Source organism: Rhinatrema bivittatum, chromosome 4, assembly GCF_901001135.1.
Source record: "Rhinatrema bivittatum chromosome 4, aRhiBiv1.1, whole genome shotgun sequence".
Lineage (NCBI taxonomy): Eukaryota > Metazoa > Chordata > Amphibia > Gymnophiona > Rhinatrematidae > Rhinatrema > Rhinatrema bivittatum.
The window spans coordinates 372918259-372938376 of NC_042618.1; the positions used below are offsets into that span (position 1 = coordinate 372918259).

General features: G+C 41.3%; 1 protein-coding gene and 1 long non-coding RNA gene across 13 annotated transcripts in view; one reads left to right on the forward strand and one right to left on the reverse strand.

The window, feature by feature from the left end:
- The window catches only part of WNK2 (WNK lysine deficient protein kinase 2), a 336843-nt gene extending 325938 nt beyond the window's left edge, over positions 1–10905 (reverse strand). For 9 of the 12 annotated variants that reach the window (XM_029600854.1, XM_029600860.1, XM_029600858.1 and 6 more), the window contains exons 1-2: positions 10531–10905; positions 5621–6549 (exon numbers count right to left, since the gene is read on the reverse strand). In XM_029600854.1, coding sequence (XP_029456714.1) covers positions 5621–6334 — 714 coding nt within the window. In that variant the 5' untranslated portion in view covers positions 6335–6549; positions 10531–10905. Of the gene's footprint in view, positions 1–5620; positions 6550–6993; positions 7371–10530 lie in introns of those variants that run through there. The other 3 variants (XM_029600851.1, XM_029600853.1, XM_029600852.1) reach the window with 3 other exon arrangements.
- The window catches only part of LOC115091047, a 93638-nt gene continuing 81047 nt past the window's right edge, over positions 7528–20118 (forward strand). Inside the window, exon 1 of the long non-coding RNA XR_003856592.1 lies at positions 7528–7626. This is a non-coding gene — a long non-coding RNA (uncharacterized LOC115091047). The remainder of the gene's footprint in view (positions 7627–20118) is intronic.

The following is a 20118-nucleotide window of genomic DNA, read 5'->3' on the forward strand; positions in this document are numbered from 1 at the left end:
ATATGATAGAGATGTTTAAAATTATGAGAGGTCTAGAATGGGTAGATGCGAATCTTATTTACTCTTTCGGATAGTAGAAAGACTAGGGGGCACATTTAAAACTAATCGGAGAAAGTTTTTTTACTCAACGCACAATTAAACTCTGGAATTTGTTGCCAGAGGATGTGGTTAGTGCAGTTAGTATAGCGGTGTTTAAAAAAAGGATTGGATAAGTTCTTGGAGGAGAAGTCCATTACCTGCTATTAAGTTCACTTAGAGAATAGCCACTGCCATTAGCAATGGTAACATGGAATAGACTTAGTTTTTGGGTACTTGCCAGGTTCTTATGGCCTGGATTGGCCACTTTTGGAAACAGGATGCTGGGCTTGATGGACCCTTGGTCTGACCCAGTATGGCATTTCCTTATGTTCTTATGTCTAAATTGTGTGTTCCTAACATGCATTAACATGAAATTATGGACACAATCACCCACAATTTTTTTTAAGGTGCCCTTTAGCTAATCAAGCTCCACTCCACTAGTCCCTACATTTAAAAATGTTGTTCTAACCCCAAATAATCTTACACTAATCTCTCTAAACCATCCTACCTTACAAGGGGCACATTTGGTAGTCCTAGGGGAATTCTGCGCTACTGCAGAATTTGCTCAGAATTCCCCCCCTCCCCATGCAGAATTGCCATTTTCTGCACAGAAAATGGCAGAGGAGACCCTGGCATGCTGCGAATGGTGCACATGAATATGAAGACCTAGATGACAGTGAGTGTGTGTGAGAGAGAGGATAGGGAATGCTCGAGTGTAGATGCCAGAGAGGGAGCCTATATGAGGAGATTGTGAAGGGGTGTGTATGTGTGTGAGATTGGGAGCTCGTGTGTATGAAAAAAGGGATCATGTGTATGTGATGGTGCTAGCCTGTTTGAAGGGGTGTGTGAGAGACATAGGTAGCCTGTGTGAGGATGTATGTGTGAGGGGCAGTACTGAGAAAGGGCTCAAACTCTGGGACTGGTGATAGAGTGGAAGGGGTTGAGCCTAGAAGTGGAGGGGAGAGATACTAGCAGATGGAGGAGTTGGGGCCTGAGAGGGCAAAGTGGAAGGGACACTTACAGTGAATTGCTAGGGAAATTCTGCTTTATATTTAAAATGTAATAACTTAAGACTGTCATGTAAATTGTGTTTTGACCAATATAAAGTTTGGAGAATTTTAAGTTTTTGTGTGCAGAATTTCTCCAGGAGTAATTTAGAGCAAAACCCAGGACCGAAGTTTTTTTTTGTTTGTTTTTTCTTCTCATGAGCCCTTAACCGAGAGTCAACTTTTCTCCACCTCTAGAGCTGGAGTTAATTTTTCAGTATAAAAAAAGATATGCATTGGGTACACTTTCCTGCTTCAAGTGGCAATAGCTAGTGTCCATCGTATTTAAGTTCCTTGTAAACAAAGACACCATCCAGTATGTGTTTGTTGGAGCATGCATTTTAGATGTGCTAATCTTGCTGCATTGGACACTATTATTGCTCACCTAATTGCTAGAAAACCCTTGTGTTAGGATGGGCACAACTTATTGGATCGGCCTGTATAAGAACTAGAAAGGCCCAGACAGTGGAGTTCTGAGGTGAGCAAAGGCCAGGACTCCAAATCCACCCTCAAGCTGTTGTACAATAGAGGCAGAGAAAGACAAGAGGTTGATGGAACCAGATAACATGAAACAGGCCAAGGAGAAAAACAGGCCAAAGAGATTCAGAGTGGAGGAAAGAAGCCCACAATGCCAAGCAAAAGACTGAAGGTATATTCTGGACTTTTACCTTTGTCTTCCTCCAAGATAAGGGGTATGCAAGGGATTGCTTTAGATGGAATAAGACTGGTGAGACTAAAGGAAGTTTAGTAGCTCCATCTTAAGATGGCCCTCTACTCAAAACATAGGCCCATGCAGCCACAACTGGAAGCAGCAAAGACCATCTAAAGACACAAGTCTTCACAGCATAACCACAGTGGGTCAAAGAGAAAGCAGATAAGGGATGCTTCGAGTCATGACTGGTGGGGGCTCTTGATTCACAGCAAAGGCAAGTCCCTTGGTCATTTTTAATTATCCTGAAGCCTTCTTGAAAATCAGGTTGCAGCTATAGGTTATTCCTAGGCGATATTTAGCTACACAGCAATAACTTACAAGTCTTTATTATGTTGTATTTATCAAGAAGGCCAATTCACCATTAAGCAAATAGCAATAAAATAAAATGAATGTCAAAGCCACAAATCTTTACTTGCCACACAAGAAATGCCATGCTAGTCTTTATGTAAAAGAAATTCTGTGCTAAGATCAAATTACATAGAAACAGAACAAAAACTGCAGATAGACCAGGCAGCCCAGTCACCTCTCCTATATAATCCTTTCACTCCTCAGATTCTTGTTACATATTTTCTTGAATTCTGATTAGGTCTGCATCTCCACCTCCAAAGGGAGGTTGTTCCATGTGTCCACCACCCTATTTTCTGTTGAGAGGTCAGTATCCTGTGTATTTATTCCTGGTCTATCATATCTCTATCTTCAGGGTGTACATGTTTAGATATTAAGTCTGTCCCATATGCTTTATGTTAAAGACTGTTGACCACTTTATTAGTGGCCCTCTGGGTCAGTTTATATTCTTTTGAAGGTACAGTCTCCAGAGATGTACACAATACTTCAAAAATAAGGTCTTAGACAATATCTCCTTTTACTGGCTGACTATTGCTCTCCCTAGCATGCCACAAGAGAATAATATAAGCTGAAACAGAGTCCTCAGACTGGTGCACAGTACAAGCAAGGGTATGAACACAGAAATTTCTAATATGATCACTAACCTTTTCTTAATTTTAAGACTGTAGCTTGCTCATGTATTCTTAATAGCCTAAGTGGGGACTCTATAAAACTTAGCAATTATGACCCTTGTCAAAAGTCTACTAAAAACTTTTAACTCCCTTATAAACTGCTTTACATCTTTATGTAATACTGTGTTCACACAAAAACACTCACAAAACCAGTTATAAGTTCTTAAAATGGTGAAAGGACATTTTTTGAAGCCACCTTAGATATGTACTACGTACAAATGTAACACTTTGTAGAATCACTTTATAGTTTATATAGGAAACCATTTAGAACATTTTACCACAATAGACATTTCAAAAATCCACTTGCAGTGAGATTTTACAAACCTATTTTTCAATAAAAAACTGGTATAAAAAAAAAAAAAGATTTCACACAAAGTTTGGGCTGCTAGATGCAGACCATCTTCAATGACTTAATCTAAATTAACCAGATCACTGCTGAGGTTCTGAATAGCAGCAGCTCTTTGTGGATTGCAATACAAAAGATTCAACAAAATTCAAAGAACATTAGAAAAGCAACAAAAGGACAAATCTCATTTGCATCTATCATTTTTAAATTCTCTCTGGCAGCTCTCCACTGACATAATTGTGCAAACTGAAATACAACTCCATTCAGTCTTCTGACATGATTGAATATTAGCCTTTGTCTAGAGACAAAAGGCTTAAGGTGTAATAGACCTCAGGATCTGAATTTAAGGAGACACTTGAAGGAGTTTTAAACTCCAACCTGTTAGAAAGCGTTCAGGCTCATAAGGTTATTTTTGTATCAATGCATCAAAGATGACTGCACAAACTGCAGAGGCTGCAGGCTGATGAATGCCACGTGTTAATAGCTCAAGCTATATGCATGCCAAACCTAACTACTTGAGTAGGGTTATTTTCCAGTACCATGACATTTTCCCCATGTGTTAGCACATTATATCCTATATTTGAATACAGATTACCTTAATTATAATAAAAAAAACCACAGGTGTACCATTATTTCATTTGCTATTAAAAAAAATTAAATAGGCTGACTTTTGGCTCTTTTTTTTTTTTTTTTTATTTATAAGAGGGCCACTAGTTTTGCAGCATAACAATGTAATTGATGCTATGGTTTTTCCTTAAGCAGCCATAGTCTTACGGTCACAATGCAATTTATACTGAGCTGTGAAAGGTGCCTTACATACATATGGTATGGTTTGATCAGTTAACCCATCAGGACAAAGCAAGGTTTAATACACACCTTGAAGAAACCCAATACCTGGCAACAAGATTATTTTATCAATAAGTATGGAAACAGGTGGGTCATGCCATATAAAGGATGCCATGGCAGAGCTGGGATCAGCACCCAAAATTCAAGAATCACTTGGCCTACAACTACCATCTCTAATCCAGCACATCAGGACTGGGTGACAGACCAAAGAAAGCGCATTTAAAAAAATGTGATGACAGACTGCAAGGCCAAGCTAGTTAGCCCATTTCTCTGACCTGTTACCAGGGGTGCAGTAGTGTTATTAGTGCCCAGCAGTGCAGCAACATGGGGGGGGGGGGGGGAAAAATGTGTACCATGCAAAGGCACACAAACTCCACAAAACCTCTAGCACTTCAAAACTACTTCACATCTACCATGTGTAAACATGAACAGCTACACCAGGCACTGCTCTTCATCGGGGTTTTTTGTATTTTAGGTTTTGGATTTCTTGGGTTTTTTTTAGTCATTTGACAGGATGTGTCTACACCTCAAGAGGATGTGAGCTGGGAAATTGCCTCAGAAGCTCTGCAGTATTCCAGCTTCAGGCCTTGGAGAATGAGCTTATGTTTCCCCTAGAAAGGGATAGTCTAGAAAAAAAAAAAAAGTTATAGCTGCTAATCAGAGGACAAAGAATGAGAGCAACTGTAACTTCACTTAAGTTTCACTTTTCTGCTTTAAAGGTCTTTCCCCCAGAATTTTAACTTTCCTGAGAGTCCAAGAGCAGCCCTTTTCTTCCACCTGACATGGGTTGTGCTTGTTTTGCTGTTTTCTCCTGCTGCCTTGGGTCTAGGGGAAGGCGTGGAGAGATAGCAGGATAGACAAAGGCTTGCAGACTAAGAGGTTGTGCATGGCAGGTAAATGACAAAGGAAAATATATTATTTTGACTTTGGAGAATTTTAGGCTATTTGCATTTTTTAAATTTAATGTTTTAGGGTAATAACTGACCAGATGTTTTGCAGTGTTTTACTTATGTTTACACAATGTTCTGCCAGTGGCTAGAGCAGCAAGCTGAAAGCCACTTCACACTGATGCACCTTGGGCAACTTACTTCACTTTCTTTTGCCTCAGGGTCAAATCAGACTAAGCCCTCTGGGGCAGGAACTAGCTACTGTACTTGACAAGTAACTTTCCTTGAACATGCGTTTGGCAAGGCAAGTAATTAAATCCTAATGCAACACTGCCCAACTCTAGACAAGACACAAGTCATTCATCTTCCTGCTTCCTCCAGGTCCTCTCTCCACCTATAGTTAATCAGCATAACAATCTGCCCAACTACACCTCAGAGGTAAATTTAATGCAACCTTGTATTTACTGTGACAATGACTAATGAGGTTTTCACCATGGTACATTGCATACTTGAAAATATGCCACTTTTTTTTTTTTTATAAATACAGATCCATTTGAGACCTTAATACATCTGTGTTCGCTACACGTTTACACCTATTTTACTGTGTTAGCATTAACATGGTTTAGTATATAACTCCATAATACCTACCAGGTTACAGGACTACCCATCTAAATAGATAAATATCTTACCTGAAGTTCACACCAAGCAACTTCAACCCAAGTTTCTGTATCCAGACCCTTATAGACAGTCTTAAAGGATCCTCTTCCTAGTTCAATATCAAATTTTAAAAACCTTCCGTCAGGTGATGTGGCAACAGCTTTCATGTCTGCTTCTTCCTCATTCTCCTCCTCCTCTTCTTTTCTGGATTGTACCAAGTCTTTGGAAGTTTCTGATGGCTCCCTCTTCTCTGCATCTTTGACATAGTTCTTGGGCTCCTTGACATTGTCACTCTCAGGAGTCTTTCCCTTCTGCTCACAAGGGCTTTCTAGGCTGGCCCCTTCCTCACTTGCTCCATGCACCCTCTTTGCAATAGCCCTCCTCGTTTTAGAAATGGGTATGATTTTGTTGTGATGCTCTGACTCAGAAAGATCAAGAATTGGCTCCTCCTGATCAGAATCCACTACAGCCCTCCGCAAAAACCTCAGATTTACAAGTTTGGGATCCTTAGCACAAGGCACAACGTGGGCAGCTCTCCCCGGCTTCAGCATTACAGCAGTGTCCATCTTATCTATTCTCCCACCAGCGACCGGACTATAAATATCGATTTCAGCATAAATATTGAGTTCAGGTGTGCAGTGCTCTCCCAGCCGAGGATCCGATTTGGCATCGCCCCTCCTTTCCATTAGATCCAAAGCTTCCGTTTTTGACGCAGGCGTCCCCAGTTTGCTGAAAGCATGGTCCATATCACAAAAAAAGAAAAGAAAAAGGCCAATATTGTCACCTGGCTGCAAATCGGTGTGACGCAGTCGCTTACCATAAGTGTGCCATGAAAAACAGTTTAAATTCGTCCATTAACCCGAACAAATAATATCGTTTCCCCACCAACTTGCTTTTTGCCGTAGGAGACTTCGGTTCTGCTTTAAGAGCCCTTCTCAGCACAAAGCCATATTGCAACTGTCTGAAGAAAAGGAGAGAGCGTTACAAAGTGACAGTCCTTTTTTTTTTTCCTAGCAGCTGCTATGCGCAATCGAGGGATGCGTTCCCCAGCTCCCCCAGCCCCCGCTGAGGCAGGGCAGAGCTGCGTGGGCTGGACTCGACGCGAAAGCGTGTCCCGGCCCCAAGCAATGCCCGCCACAGCGCTTCTGCTGCGATGCCTCCGACAGGATTCCCGCTCCTCCCCCCCCCCCCCCAAAAAAAAGCTGCATGTATAACATTCAGGATATTAAACATGCGCCAGGAGGGCTGCGAACATCTCAGGTGGTTCTGCAGGGCATGCGTGGCACCGGACTGCAGCTTTAACGCAGATTAGGAAATAAATAAATAAAATGAAAAAAAAACTGCACAAATCTTCCAACCACCATCATATATAAGAAAAGGAAACAAAACAATAGCAAGTACTTACATTGTGCCTGAGGAACTTCAATTTCCATACCCAAGGGGAGGGGGGAAAAGTATCTGATTTTCTAAAAATTGAAACTCCTCTCTCGGTCTAAGCATTGCAGCCCTCCCTCCCACAGATACCGAGGTTTCTATTTTGGTTTTGTTTTGTCGACTCTTTAAATGTTTAAGCATCAACACAGAAGCCACCTGCTTTTTCTTGCTTATTTCCCTATAGGTAAAAAATCCAATTTACAAAATGCTAATTTGCCGGAATGTGTCATTCAGTTAACACATCGTTCTGACTACTTTACTTTTACATGGTGTTGAAGGCATGTTTTTCCCTATTAATGTTCACCATTAAAACAAAATTTCCCGTTTTTCTTCCCTACTCCTGCGCGAAGCTCTTCAATGGGAATTGCTCTCTAATGACTGCTCCATTTAACAAGCCGGCTCACGGACATGGGCGGCCTCCAGCAGCCAATGGCAGGGGAGGAAAGAGGGCACGCGACACAGCCGCCTCGAGCTGCGGGAGAAACAATGCAAGTGTTGGCTCCTCCCCTGCTGTTAGCAGCAAGAGCGCCCCGCCACCACTGCCTTTCAGTCCACGTCCTGGAGATAAAGACACTGACTGACAGCCGGAGCTGCGGGAGGCCCTGTAAGTTTCATCCCCTTCGGAGTCGGACCTTGTGATGCCTATTTTAAAGGGGATTGGGACAAGGGCTAAGGCAATTGGGGCAGCTAAGATCCCTTCTGGGCAAATACAGTGCTTCCCTACAGATTATATAGTCCCTTTCAGGTCCATTGGGACAATTAGGGTCACTGGTTAGGCAGTTAGAGGACACCTCTGGTTGACTGTAGCAGTCCCTCCCAGGTTGATTAGAGCAAGTGGAGTCCCTTCAGGTAGGTAGAATCTCTTCTGCGAAACACAATATGCTACTGGGATAACTAAGGTCCCTTTCTGGGCACTCCTTTCCAGGGCTGCTGGGGCATTTCATGCCTTCCCAGAGCAGATGTGATACATCCTTGGAGATGCAGAATAGTCCTTCCCGGGGTAGAAAGTGTTTCCTGGGCTTTGACTACATGCCCTTGCGGGAAGATAAAAATTCCTCCCTATATCTCGTGGATACTGTAGTCGGTCACTCAACATAGATGCTAGCATTTTGGGGGCTTGAGCACCTCTATCAAGCAGACTACTTCCCTAGGGCCAGGAAAGGGTAATCTGTTGAGTTTAGGACACACAATCATTCTGAAAAGCTATCTTTTATGATTCTTGGAGCCCTTGGGATAACTGGGGTCCCACCCAGGGCAGCTAGGGGTACACAGGGCCTGATTTTCAAAAGCATTTACATACTTAAAACTGGGTTTTACATGTGAGAGTGTACTTTACCCATATAAGAGCACTTTTCAAAAGTGCTAAAGATGTATGCTAAATTTATGTGCAACTCTTTTGAAAATTCACCTAGATATCAGCAAGTTTTCTCCCCTGATAAATGGGTTAGTTAAAGTCCTGGTGAATGCATACTGGGGATCACCTTGGGCACCAGCAACGCACTTTATTTTCTTTGGGCCATTAAGGTTGTCTAGGTCCTCCCAGAGACAGGAATGACATGTTGACACACACATGTATGCGCACACACCCCACCTGTGGAGAGATAGTACTTATGGGAGGGATATGTACTGAAGTGATGCAAGTCTCTCAGGCCTACTGGGACATCCAGAGGCTCTCTTAATATCGGGGCTGTGTTTTGAATCCCTTCCAGGGCAGTCGCTAATAAGCCAAAAAGTGATTATCTTGGACTGCTGTAGATGGCAATCTTTTATTGGGCAGGGGAGGGGGGTTGACAGCCTGTTGATAATGACACCAGTTTGCCAGCATCTCCAATGCAATTTAGAGGCATCAAAAAAGTTCTCTAATTGTAGGCCATGTTTCAGGTTGTTTGACAGTTCCATTTCCAGAGGTTCAGCTATGAGACATACATAGGCTGATGCAACAAGCACAAAAAAAACTTGAAAAAAAAGTGGGCCCAGTTTGGATACAACATGCACACATCCCCCTCTCCTGGGTGCCTGATGCAATAGGCAAATGAGCTGTTGTGCTAAAAAGGACACACTAGGGATAAATTGTGTATACACAAATTGGAGCATCCATTTTCCTAACCTGACCCCCCAAGATTTTTTTTTCATGCTGCTTCCTGTGGTTCCTCCTACTTAGAGTCAGGAGGAACCACAGAAAATCAGTAATTTCTGCCTTTTTCTTTTTTGAGCCCTTGACATATCAAGGCTTAACACTAGCTCCAGGAATGGCGTTAATTCTTATGTATAAAAATGTGCGCATGGTGATCTTTTGCAGCTGGGGCAATAGCTAACAACCTCATCTACATGACATTTACATGTGATGAGCGTTATTAGCCATGAGTGTGTTTGGCTCTGCGTGTTGCATGCGCTAATCCCCTTTTTCCATCAGGTGTTAGCCTAATTTATTCAATCATGGGCTAACCAGGGTGCTAGCCTGAGCTCATGATATTGCATTGGCCCTATAGCGAGTAAGGGGAAATTGGGATTAAAAAAAAAGGGAGGCTAATTCTGACTTCTTCAGGCAATCAGGGAATACTTAGGGAAAGTAGGCAAGAAGGGAGAAAGAAAAAGCTAGAGACAGTATATAAAATGTCTAAATAAACTAGGGACAAGTAGTGCAAACAGGGGAGGAAGGGGTGTTAACTTCTATAGCCCTGGTTGGTTTCATTACAGTACCTGAATGTAAACCGATGTGATCTCAGATCGAATGTCTGTATATAAAAATTAATACAAATATTAGACAGGTAGCACCGTCATGAGGGGAGGAGCACAAACTTGGTAGAAAGGGAAAAAAGGGTGGGGTCAGATTCACATAGGAGCACAAAATACCCTCTGTAAGAAAAGAAACTAGAGTAGCTCGGCAGAGAAAGAAAAATAAAAAAGAAGCCTATGGCTTTACTAAAAGGAAAGTAAAAAAAATGGAGGGGAGGAAGCAAGCAGCTGGTATCAAGAATCTGTTACCTTTACTTGCCCTAAAAGGATGGGGGAAGAGGGAAAAACCCAAACTGTTTCTTTCCCATCCCCCAGGATGAGGGTCACAGCTGGAAAGGTGCTCCAAATGGGGGATAAAAATAGAAATAGTTAACCTTTGTTTTCTAAAGCAGCAGGTGCCCAGCAGGCAAAGAGGCCCAAACACACCTCACCAGAGAAGGTAGGAATAAAAATAGAGGGTGAAGGGGAGTGGAGGAGAAAAAAACAGCACATTTACCTAAATGGAGACAGGAGCAGAGAAAACAAAAAGGTAAAAATAGATAGGGGAGAAAAGAAGCCAGCAGCAAAAAAGGTGTTAGATGCCATCAAACTGAATTTAAACATTCAGAATATTCAATATGCAGCAGCAGCAGGAGGGCTGAGAAAATCTCATGTGGCTCTGCGGGGCATGCGTGGCACCGGACTGCAGCTTTAACGCAGAATGAAAAAAGAAGTGTTCCAATAACTATAATAGGGAAAGAAAAGGGAGGGGGGAAAAAAAGCAAGTACTTACATTGTGCTTGAGGAACTTCAATTTCCATACCCACTGGGAGGGCAAAAGTATCCGATTTTCTAGAAACTGAAACTCTTCTCACGGCCTAAGCAATGCAGCCCTCCCTCTCACCAATACTAAGATTTCTATTTTCGTTTCTCTTTGTCGATTCTTCGGATATTTAAGCATCAGCACAGAAGCCACCTGCTTATCTCCCCAAAGGTAAAACCAATTTAAAAAAAAATGCTCATTTGCCAGAATGTGTCATTCAGAGTTAACACGTCGTCCTGACTGCTTTACTTTTATAAGGTGTGCAAGTCGTTTTGCCTCTTTCAATATTCACCATTAAAACGATATTCCCCACCCCTTTCCGAGGCTCTTTAATGGGAATTACCCGCTAATGACTGCTCCATTTAACAAGCCGGCTCACGGACTCGGGCGGCCTCCAGCAGCCAATGGAAAGGGAGGAAAGAGGGCACGTGATAGCTGCCTCAAGTTGCACAGGAGAAACAATACAGTGTTGGCTCCTCCCCTGCTGTCAGCTTACGGCGGCAGTAAGTGCCCGCCTTTTCTGCGTTTCCATCCAGTTTCCGGAGATAAAGACACTGACAGGCGGCGTGTTGCTTCTTTAAGGGAGCTGCTTGAGTTGCAGTGGGCTCTTGGTTTTGCTTTGTGTTCTGAGGACTCCCGATGACAGGGCCCTTTTAAGAGGAAAAACACCTTTAAGTTTCCTCCCTTCTTGAACCGTGACCTCATGCCGCTGGGCCGTTGTTATGACGACTAGCTGCCGTGTGACCGGCGGGCATCTTACTTTGTCCCCTGAACAAGCATAATTTTATAATTTAAAAAAAAAAATGTAACCGGCACAGAAATGCCAGAAAATTCGGAAAAATGCGAGGTTCCAACGGAACTTTTAAAGACCTTTAAGAAGATATATGACATTGAGATAATGCGGTGGTTTTCCGACGTCGGGTGGGGTGTCACGGTGTAATTATGGCCTATTCGATTTGCGGATAAAGTTTAGAAACAAAAAGTTAATTAAGGAACAAAAATATGTAAAGCAATGCCTTTTTTTAACTTTGTATTTATGCAGTTTTAAATTAACAAAGCATTACAGATCTTTGTTAAAGCAACATGAGGATAATTACAAAAAAAGAAAAAGAGAAACAATTATTACTTGAATTGCATTTGCAATTATGTCCAATAATGCGTATTTAGTTTCCAGTATATATTATTATTATTATCCCCTATTTAAAAAAAACCAAAACCAAAGCGAAATAGAGAGGGGGAGTAAATTCCAGGAGTAACAAGCAAATCAAAGGAAAGGTCAGTAGCGAGTAAAGACCCCCATATTTTAAAGAGTCTCTAATAACTAAGAATTGGTCAGAACTGATGAAGACGTGATAATTTTCATAGCATCAAGGAAGGATTATACCTGCTCAGGTGCAAAAATACAAAGTATCTGAACCTAAATTTACAAAACATTTGCAAGGGTAATGTAATACAAAAGAAGTCCCTAGGTCAAGAGTATGTTTCCTGAGAGCTAGAAAGCATTTTCTCCTTTGCTGGGTAAGCCTAGAAATATCAGGAAAAATCCTCAGATTTTGGACATAAATAGGAGAATTTAAATTACGAAAATACAAAGACAACACTTTAGAAAGATCTGAATTGGCAACAAAAGATACAAGCAAGGTGGCCCTATCTATAATTTCTGAACCAGATAACTAGGAATTCTGTAAGATTCAGAGCAGGAAATTGATTCCCAGATGGATGCATGAGGAGATGACGGCAAAACAGTTAGCTTATTATAAGAACATAAGAAATTGCAATGCTGGGTCAGACCAAGGGTCCATCAAGCCCAGCATCCTGTTTACAATAGAGGCCAAACCAGGCCAAAAGAACCTGGCAATTACCCAAACACTAAGAAGATCCCATGCTACTGATGCAATTAACAGCAGTGGCTATTCCCTAACTAAACTTGATTAATAGCCATTAATGGACTTCTCCTCCAAGAACTTATCCAAACCTTTTTTGAATCCAGCTACACTAACTGCACTAACCACATCCTCTGGCAACAAATTCCAGAGCTTTATTGGCGTTGAGTGAAAAAGAATTTTCTCCGATTAGTCTTAAATGTGCTACTTGCTAACTTCATGGAATGCCCCCTAGTCCTTCTATTATTCGAAAGTGTAAATAACCGATTCACATCTACTCGTTCAAGACCTCTCATGATCTTAAAGACCTCTATCATATCCCCCCTCAGCTGTCTCTTCTCCAAGCTGAACAGCCTTAACCTCTTCAGCCTTTCCTCATAGGGGAGCTGTTCCATCCCATTTATCATTTTGGTTGCCCTTCTCTGTACCTTCTCCATCGCAACTATATCTTTTTTGAAATGCAGCAACCAGAATTGTACACAGTATTCAAGGTGCGGTCTCACCATGGAGCGATATAGAGGCATTATGACATTTTCCGTTTTATTAACCATTCCCTTCCTAATAATTCCTAACATTCTGTTTGCTTTTTTGACTGCTGCAGCACACTGAGCCGACGATTTTAAAGTATTATCCACTATGATGCTTGGATCTTTTTCCTGGGTGGTAGCTCCTAATATGGAACCTAAAATCGTGTAACTACAGCAAGGGTTATTTTTCCCTATATGCAACACCTTGCACTTGTCCACATTAAATTTCATCTGCCATTTGGATGCCCAATCTTCCAGTCTTGCAAGGTCCTCCTGTAATGTATCACAATCCGCTTGTGATTTAACTTCTCTGAATAATTTTGTATCATCCGCAAATTTGATTACCTCACTCATCATATTCCTTTCCAGATCATTTATATATATATTGAAAAACACTGGTCCACGTACAGAAACCTAAGCATCTCTCTATCTGTGCTGCCTGCTACATCAGAGTCATTTAGCTGTGTTAGTGCTGCATGGATGCTCGAGGAGATTTGTCTCCTTTCGATTTTGCCGGTGCTGATCCATCTCCTTGGTCTGAGGGGAGTGGGACTGAGGGAGACACTGCAGGGGTGTCTCCTCTGATTGGCTCACGGGTCGAGTTCGAGGACACCGGCTCGCAGGACATCAGGTTTGGGCCTATGGGGCCTGGAATGGACCCAGCCTCCTTTTCCTGGTTGGAATTCTTCCAGGGATTGCAGACAATTTTACAGGGACAGTCTGCTGAAGCGGCAGTTCCTACTAACAGGCCGATACAGTAAAGTTCGCGGGAGAGCACATAGGCCACTCTACTGTGTGCGCGATTCACTAACACAAATTATTCAAATTAGGGCCTGAGGTAAAAAGAGGCGCTAGGGACACTAGCACATCCCTAGTTCCTCTTTTTTGACAGGAGTGGCAGCTGTCAGCAAGTTTGACAGCTGACGCTCAATTTTGCCGGCGTCGGTTCTCAAACCCGCTGACAGCACGGGTTTGGAAACTGGACGCCGGCAAAATTGAGCGTCCAGTTTTTGAGCCGCGGGCCGATTTAAATTTTTTTTTTTAAATTTTTAATTAATTTTTAACTTTTGAAACCTCCAACTTAATATCGCCATGATATTAAGTCGGAAGATGTACAGAAAAGCAGTTTTTACTGCTTTTATGTACACTTCCCCAGCGCCGGCAGAAATTAATGCTTCCCTGTACATACCAGGATCATTCCAGACGGTGGGTTATGTTCCATGTCCAGCAGATGGAGTCTACTTTGTGGTTCCCAAGAAGGAAGGTACTTTTCGTCCTATCCTGGACCTCAAGCAGGTCAACCGGTCCCTCAGAGTTCCTCGTTTCCAAATGGAGACACTCCGTTCAGTGTTAGCGGCAGTTCATCCGGGAGAATTCTTGGCTTCGTTGGATCTCTGGAATGATCGTGGTACGTACAGGGAAAAGAAAATTATTCCTTACCTGCTAATTTTCGTTCCTGTAGTACCATGGATCATTCCAGACCCCACCCTGGTTTTGGGGGTTCTTTGTGGGCCATCCCTGCTTTCCTGTCTTCACAATATTTTCACTCTGTATCTCTAGTTATTGCGAGCTGTGTCTTTGAACACAGTGCTGTTTGCAAGTTCTCAGTTACAGTTTTTTGAGTTCAAGTTAGTTGCTGTCACTTACAGCTGTTATTTTTTCTCTATATTTTTGAGATTAATTGATTCCTCTGGTTCTGTCTCTTCTTGTCTTGGCTTTGCTAGTCCAGTTACTGAGGATTGAGGTGAGGGAGGCGTGGCTATATAGGTCCTCCCCTGGGAATTTTTGGTTCTAACTCCATCTGCTGGACAGGGAACATAACCCACAGTCTGGAATGATCCATGGTACTACAGGAACGAAAATTAGCAGGTAAGGAATAATTTTCTTATACAAGCTTTATTAGGTTACAGTGAAAGCAGCTCCTCAAAACATGACCTCCAGTTTCTGTTTTCTAACAAGTTAACCTCCTCCTTCTAATGTTTTACCCTTCAGGCAACAGTGTTGTATTGTAAACTGCCAATTCAGTCTACTTTTGCATGAAATTGTAATGATTTGGTATATTATCCTACCTACTTCCAGAACTCAAAATTAGTATTTAAAATATTCAGATACGAAGCAAAACCACAATTTCTTTTAAGATATACATCCAGCACATTTACTAGGCCAGGATGACATCTGACAATAGAGTACTATTGTACCACAGGCCATAATATGATCATTATTATGAGAAAAATGTTGTTAAACCGGCACAGATTTTCCTGTAGCCTGACTGGTTGAAATCTGGCCATGCAGCCTGGTTTTAGATTTATATAGCCAATCTCAATATTTTCTGGCTGTGTTTTTGACATGTTATTAGTAACATAAAGATGACTGGGTTTATTTGTGGTATTGGTCTGTACTGTTTCTTGAGGAAAGACCAAACTGAACCTTCTAGTATTAATTTATAGATTTGTTGCTGTACAGTGAATAAATTGCTTTATTTCTACAGTGTTCCTACCTCAATTTTCTCAGAATCAGAGCTCTATATGAATCAGCCAAATAAAAACATTCAAAAGTGATCCTTGAGCTGACTGTTTCGTACATAAGTAACATATACCAATAGGTTTCCAGGAAAGGTGGGAAAATGATCTTTCCATTTGTGGTCTTGTTTCTATCTTATTATTTCTGTTATTTATATTGGACATCATCTTGGGCTGACAAAATAAGTCGGTTTATAAACAATCTCTTCTGTTGTCAGGCCCCTCTCATAAACCATGTTTCCTGTCCTTATTCTAGAGCTGGAAAAGTGGACCAGGAGGACTTGATACAAATAAAAACAATTGAAGAGTATGATAGGAAAAGTATTCTGTGGAAATCTGTGCAGCTGAGATGATATTAGTGGTGTAAATAATAGGAAAGTGCTTGATAATGTACCCAAGGAGCTAACTATTACACGCATGAGAAAACTGAGATTTGGTGCTTCTTCGTTCAGTTCTAGAGATATAAATTGTGAGACAAGCAGAACTATAAATTGTAATTGGTACTATTAAAACTTCTTCTAAAATGGAAGAAGCTACCTAGTAAGATTCATGACCCGATATCTGCATGCTGAAATAATATAACAGTATTAATATTTGGCACTGGTTGTTTTCCAGTTACACTTTATGGTATATAATGTTGAGTAGATCTATGTTCTGAACCATTCTCTTTGAGTTGGAAGTTTTACATTTGATGGTTTTCTTTTAGAATTTTGCTACTAGAGGTTGCTGTACTATATATACATGTTTACATTTCAGACCTGCATTGATCATCCATGAAAAAATTGACAAGATTAATCATGTATTCTCCACCAGACTATGTCCTCTATTCCGACTTCATTCACCTTCCCTTCCATTGGCCCCTGCCACACTTTCTTCCTTTTCTGAATTCACAGAATCTTCTCTCCTCCTCCAAATTCACTGTTTGTTCCTCTGACTCCATCCCCACCTAACTCCTCAGTTCTCTCTCTCTTGCAATCTGTCACATGATCAACTGAACACTTGCCACTATAAATGTTCCCTCTTACTTCAAACATACTGTGATCACATTGCTCCTTAAAAAACCTTCATTAGACCTTATCTGTCTTGCTATCGTCCCATCTCCCTCTTCCCAAACATGCTTTGATCATATTGCTCTTCAAAAAACCTTCACTGGGCTCTTTCTGCCCTTTTAACTATCATCCCATCTCCCTGTTGTTTCCCATATCCAAACTGCTTGAATGTACTGTTCACCTCTGCTGTCCTGACCTTTTTAATCTCTAAACTGCCTAATCCAACAAAGTCCGAAAGTGGAAACAGCAATTATATGTAACACAACAAAGTTCTATCCACTCTCTTTTTTTAAAATCTTTATATAACCATGCATATATTGTGACTTATTGTTCAGGATATGTATACCCCATAGTATACCCTAGTCTACTTCCTCATTTTTTGTTTTATTTTACATGTTTTAATGTTCCTCACCTTTAATTTTCGATTTGTGCAGGAAACAAATTTCTTTAATTAATAAACTAGCCTTGTCCTTAAGAAAGCTTAGATCCAACCAATCCAATTAACTATCAACAAATTTCTAATTTACTCTGTGTGAGCATGTTGCTGAAGAAATGTGTGCTTTGACAACTGCAAGAATTTTTGACTGATAATGCAGTTCTTGATCCTCATCTGTGCAGCTTTAAGCCACATCACAGTACAGAAACTTTGCTGGTATCATTAATTGGTGATATACTGTGTGAATTTGATAGTGGTCGAGTGGTGATTTTGGTGCTACTAGATATGTTCTCAGTATTCAACACTATTTCCCATTCTTTTTTGTTTAAAAGGCTTGAATCAATAAGGGTCGGTAGTACTGTGCTCCCATGGTTTGAGCCTTTTCTATCAGATCGGGTATTTCAAGATCACACTTCCGAAAACATGTCTCGTCCTCAAGATGTTAATTTTCCACAAGGGTCGGCACTTTCAACCACCCTGTTTAATGTTTATCTAAGTCCCCTAGGGAAGTTAATCTCTAGGTTTAGGATACAATATAAAACTAAAATATATGCAGATAACATACTGTCACGTTCACCGGCTTGCAGGCACTGTGAGCTACCTCTCTTACCCCTGACACCATCAGCTTGTAAGCATGGCTTAGGATGCTGGCACCAGATCATTGCAGCTGGAACACCACCATCCTACTGCTTACGCCCTTGCTCCTAGGTGTGTGCATGTCCAACTGGCCAGCACTTAAAGGGCCCTCTGTGGGAGCCGGCTGCAGCATCCTCAGATGACATCAACAAGTTTCACCCTATTTAATGGCCTCTCGGAAGCCCTCAGAATACAGAGGCTTCCTTAATCAGTATCATATGCACTTCAACCTGCAGGCAGTCCTCCCTTCAGATAAAGCAAAGGTGACATACATCTTGTCTCACCTGGGAGGATCAGCACTGGCCTGGGCCTCTCCCTTCAGAGAGAAGGATGACCCTTTTCTCTCCAACCTGGACCAGTTCCTCAAAGAGTTTTGTCTTATCTTTGATGAGCCTGGCCACGTTACATTCACAGCAACAGAACTCCAGAAGATCTGACAAGGCTCCACATCAGTGGGAGAGTGTGTGGTTCGCTTCTGAACTCTAGCTTATGAGCTCCAATGGAGGGAGGACAGCCTAACATCAATCTTCCATCAAGGCCTCTTTGAACCCATAAATAATGTTCTTGCAGGGTGAGACCTTCCAGCCATCTTGGAGGGCCTCATCAGCTTGGCCATTTGGCTGGATCTACGCTTCTGAGAATGGGCCAGAGAGAGGCATGTATCTCAGCAAACAATCTGTAGGCTCTCCAGCTCATCCTCCTCATGTAACCCTCTCAGAGTTGAAGGGACTACTGCCCTGCTCAAGGAGCCTATGCAAATTGAGCAATGCAGGCTGTCTCCAGAAGAGAAACAGAGAAGAAGGTCTCTTAATTTGTGCCTCTACTGTGCGGGTTCAGGGCACTTCGCAGCATGCTGTCCTACCAAGTTTGAAAACACCAGGACCTATGGTTGATAGGAGAAGCCACCCTAGGTCATTACGATTCCATTTTTTAAGAAACTGCTTAGCAGGTTCATACAACCCAATGTTGTTCCTGAGTCTACAGTGTTTGATGTAGATGTAGAGAATTTATCTTCAAACAACTTGGAAAACAAGAATCTATTCATTGGTTCCTTAAACAAGCAGTACATTAATTCATCTACACTGACAACAAGAGACATAAGTTTCACACAGATGTGATGAGTTTCTATGTGGCTGGAGCTTGTTATTTTCAGAAGATGCCAATTGTGACTTCATTTTGAAATAAGCAGCTCAAGTTCTTGATATCCCTAAAAGAATGGAAAATAACCTTTTGGAAATTTCATAACAGCTTTCTACCCTTGATAGCTGCTGAAAAATATAGACAAGCTACTGGAATATTTCAATGATTTTGGTAAACACTGCAGGAGACAGAAATGCAGGGATTCCAAACTCAAATGCAGGGATTCCAAACTCAAACTCCAAATTCCAAACTCAAACTCAAATGCAGGGATTCCAGACTCAAATGCAGGGATTCCAAACTCATAATGGTTTGAAATTTCTCAAATGAAATATGCTTTCATTGGGTCAGATCATGTCTCTCTGCTATTAAAGATTGTCAAGCATCTTTTAATGCTATCACATAGCAATACTGACTATTTATTTATCGAGTTTTATATACCGTTGTTCGGTTTCGCCATCACAACGGTTTACAAAGTTACAATGTTTAACAGTGGTTCCAAATGGTTGAAATGGTTGCTAACATAGAAGATAACATTTATGAACTTGGTTTATGGATTAATCGAAACATATTACAGTACTGAGTAATAATCACAAATTTCTTGGATCCTTCAGTTTGCCTATATAGGAGTGGAGTGGTGTTTTAAAGTCAGTGGGTCAGTTGGTAGGCTTTGATAAACATCCATGTTTTTAGTTCTTTTTTGAAAGTTTTTAAGTTTTCTTGTATTCTGAGTTCTGTTGAGAGGGTGTTCCAGAGTTTGGGGCTTCCAAGTGAAATTGCTCTCTTTTGAGTTGAGATGAGTTGTTTAGATCAAGTGGGTGGGATCTTTAGAAGTCCTTTATTTGATGATCTGAGGTTTCTGTTTGGAGCATGTAATTTTATGGATGAACGTAGCCAGTTTGTTTGTTTTTCATATATTATTTTATGTAGTATGGAAAGTATTTTGTATTCGATCCAAAATTTTATTGGGAGCCAATGTAGAGATATAAGCGTAGGAGTAATGTGATCATGTTTTTTAGAGCCAGTGAGTATTCTTGCAGTTGCATTTTGCAGGATCTGGAATGGGCGTTAAGAGGTAAGTTGAATAATAGGGAGTTACAGTAGCCACTGCTATTAATTGCATCAGTAGCATGGGATCTTCTTAGTGTTTGGGTAATTGCCAGATTCTTGTGGCCTGGTTTGGCCTCTGTTTGAAACAGGATACTGGGTTTGATGGACCCTTGGTCTGACCCAGCATGGCAATTTCTTATGTTCTTATGTTCTTATTTTCCAAGTTCAAAAAGATGAGTAGTTGAAGGACTGATCTGAAGTCGTTGGGGGAGAGGAAAGGTTTTAATTGACATAATGTTAGGAGTTTGTGGTATCTGTCTT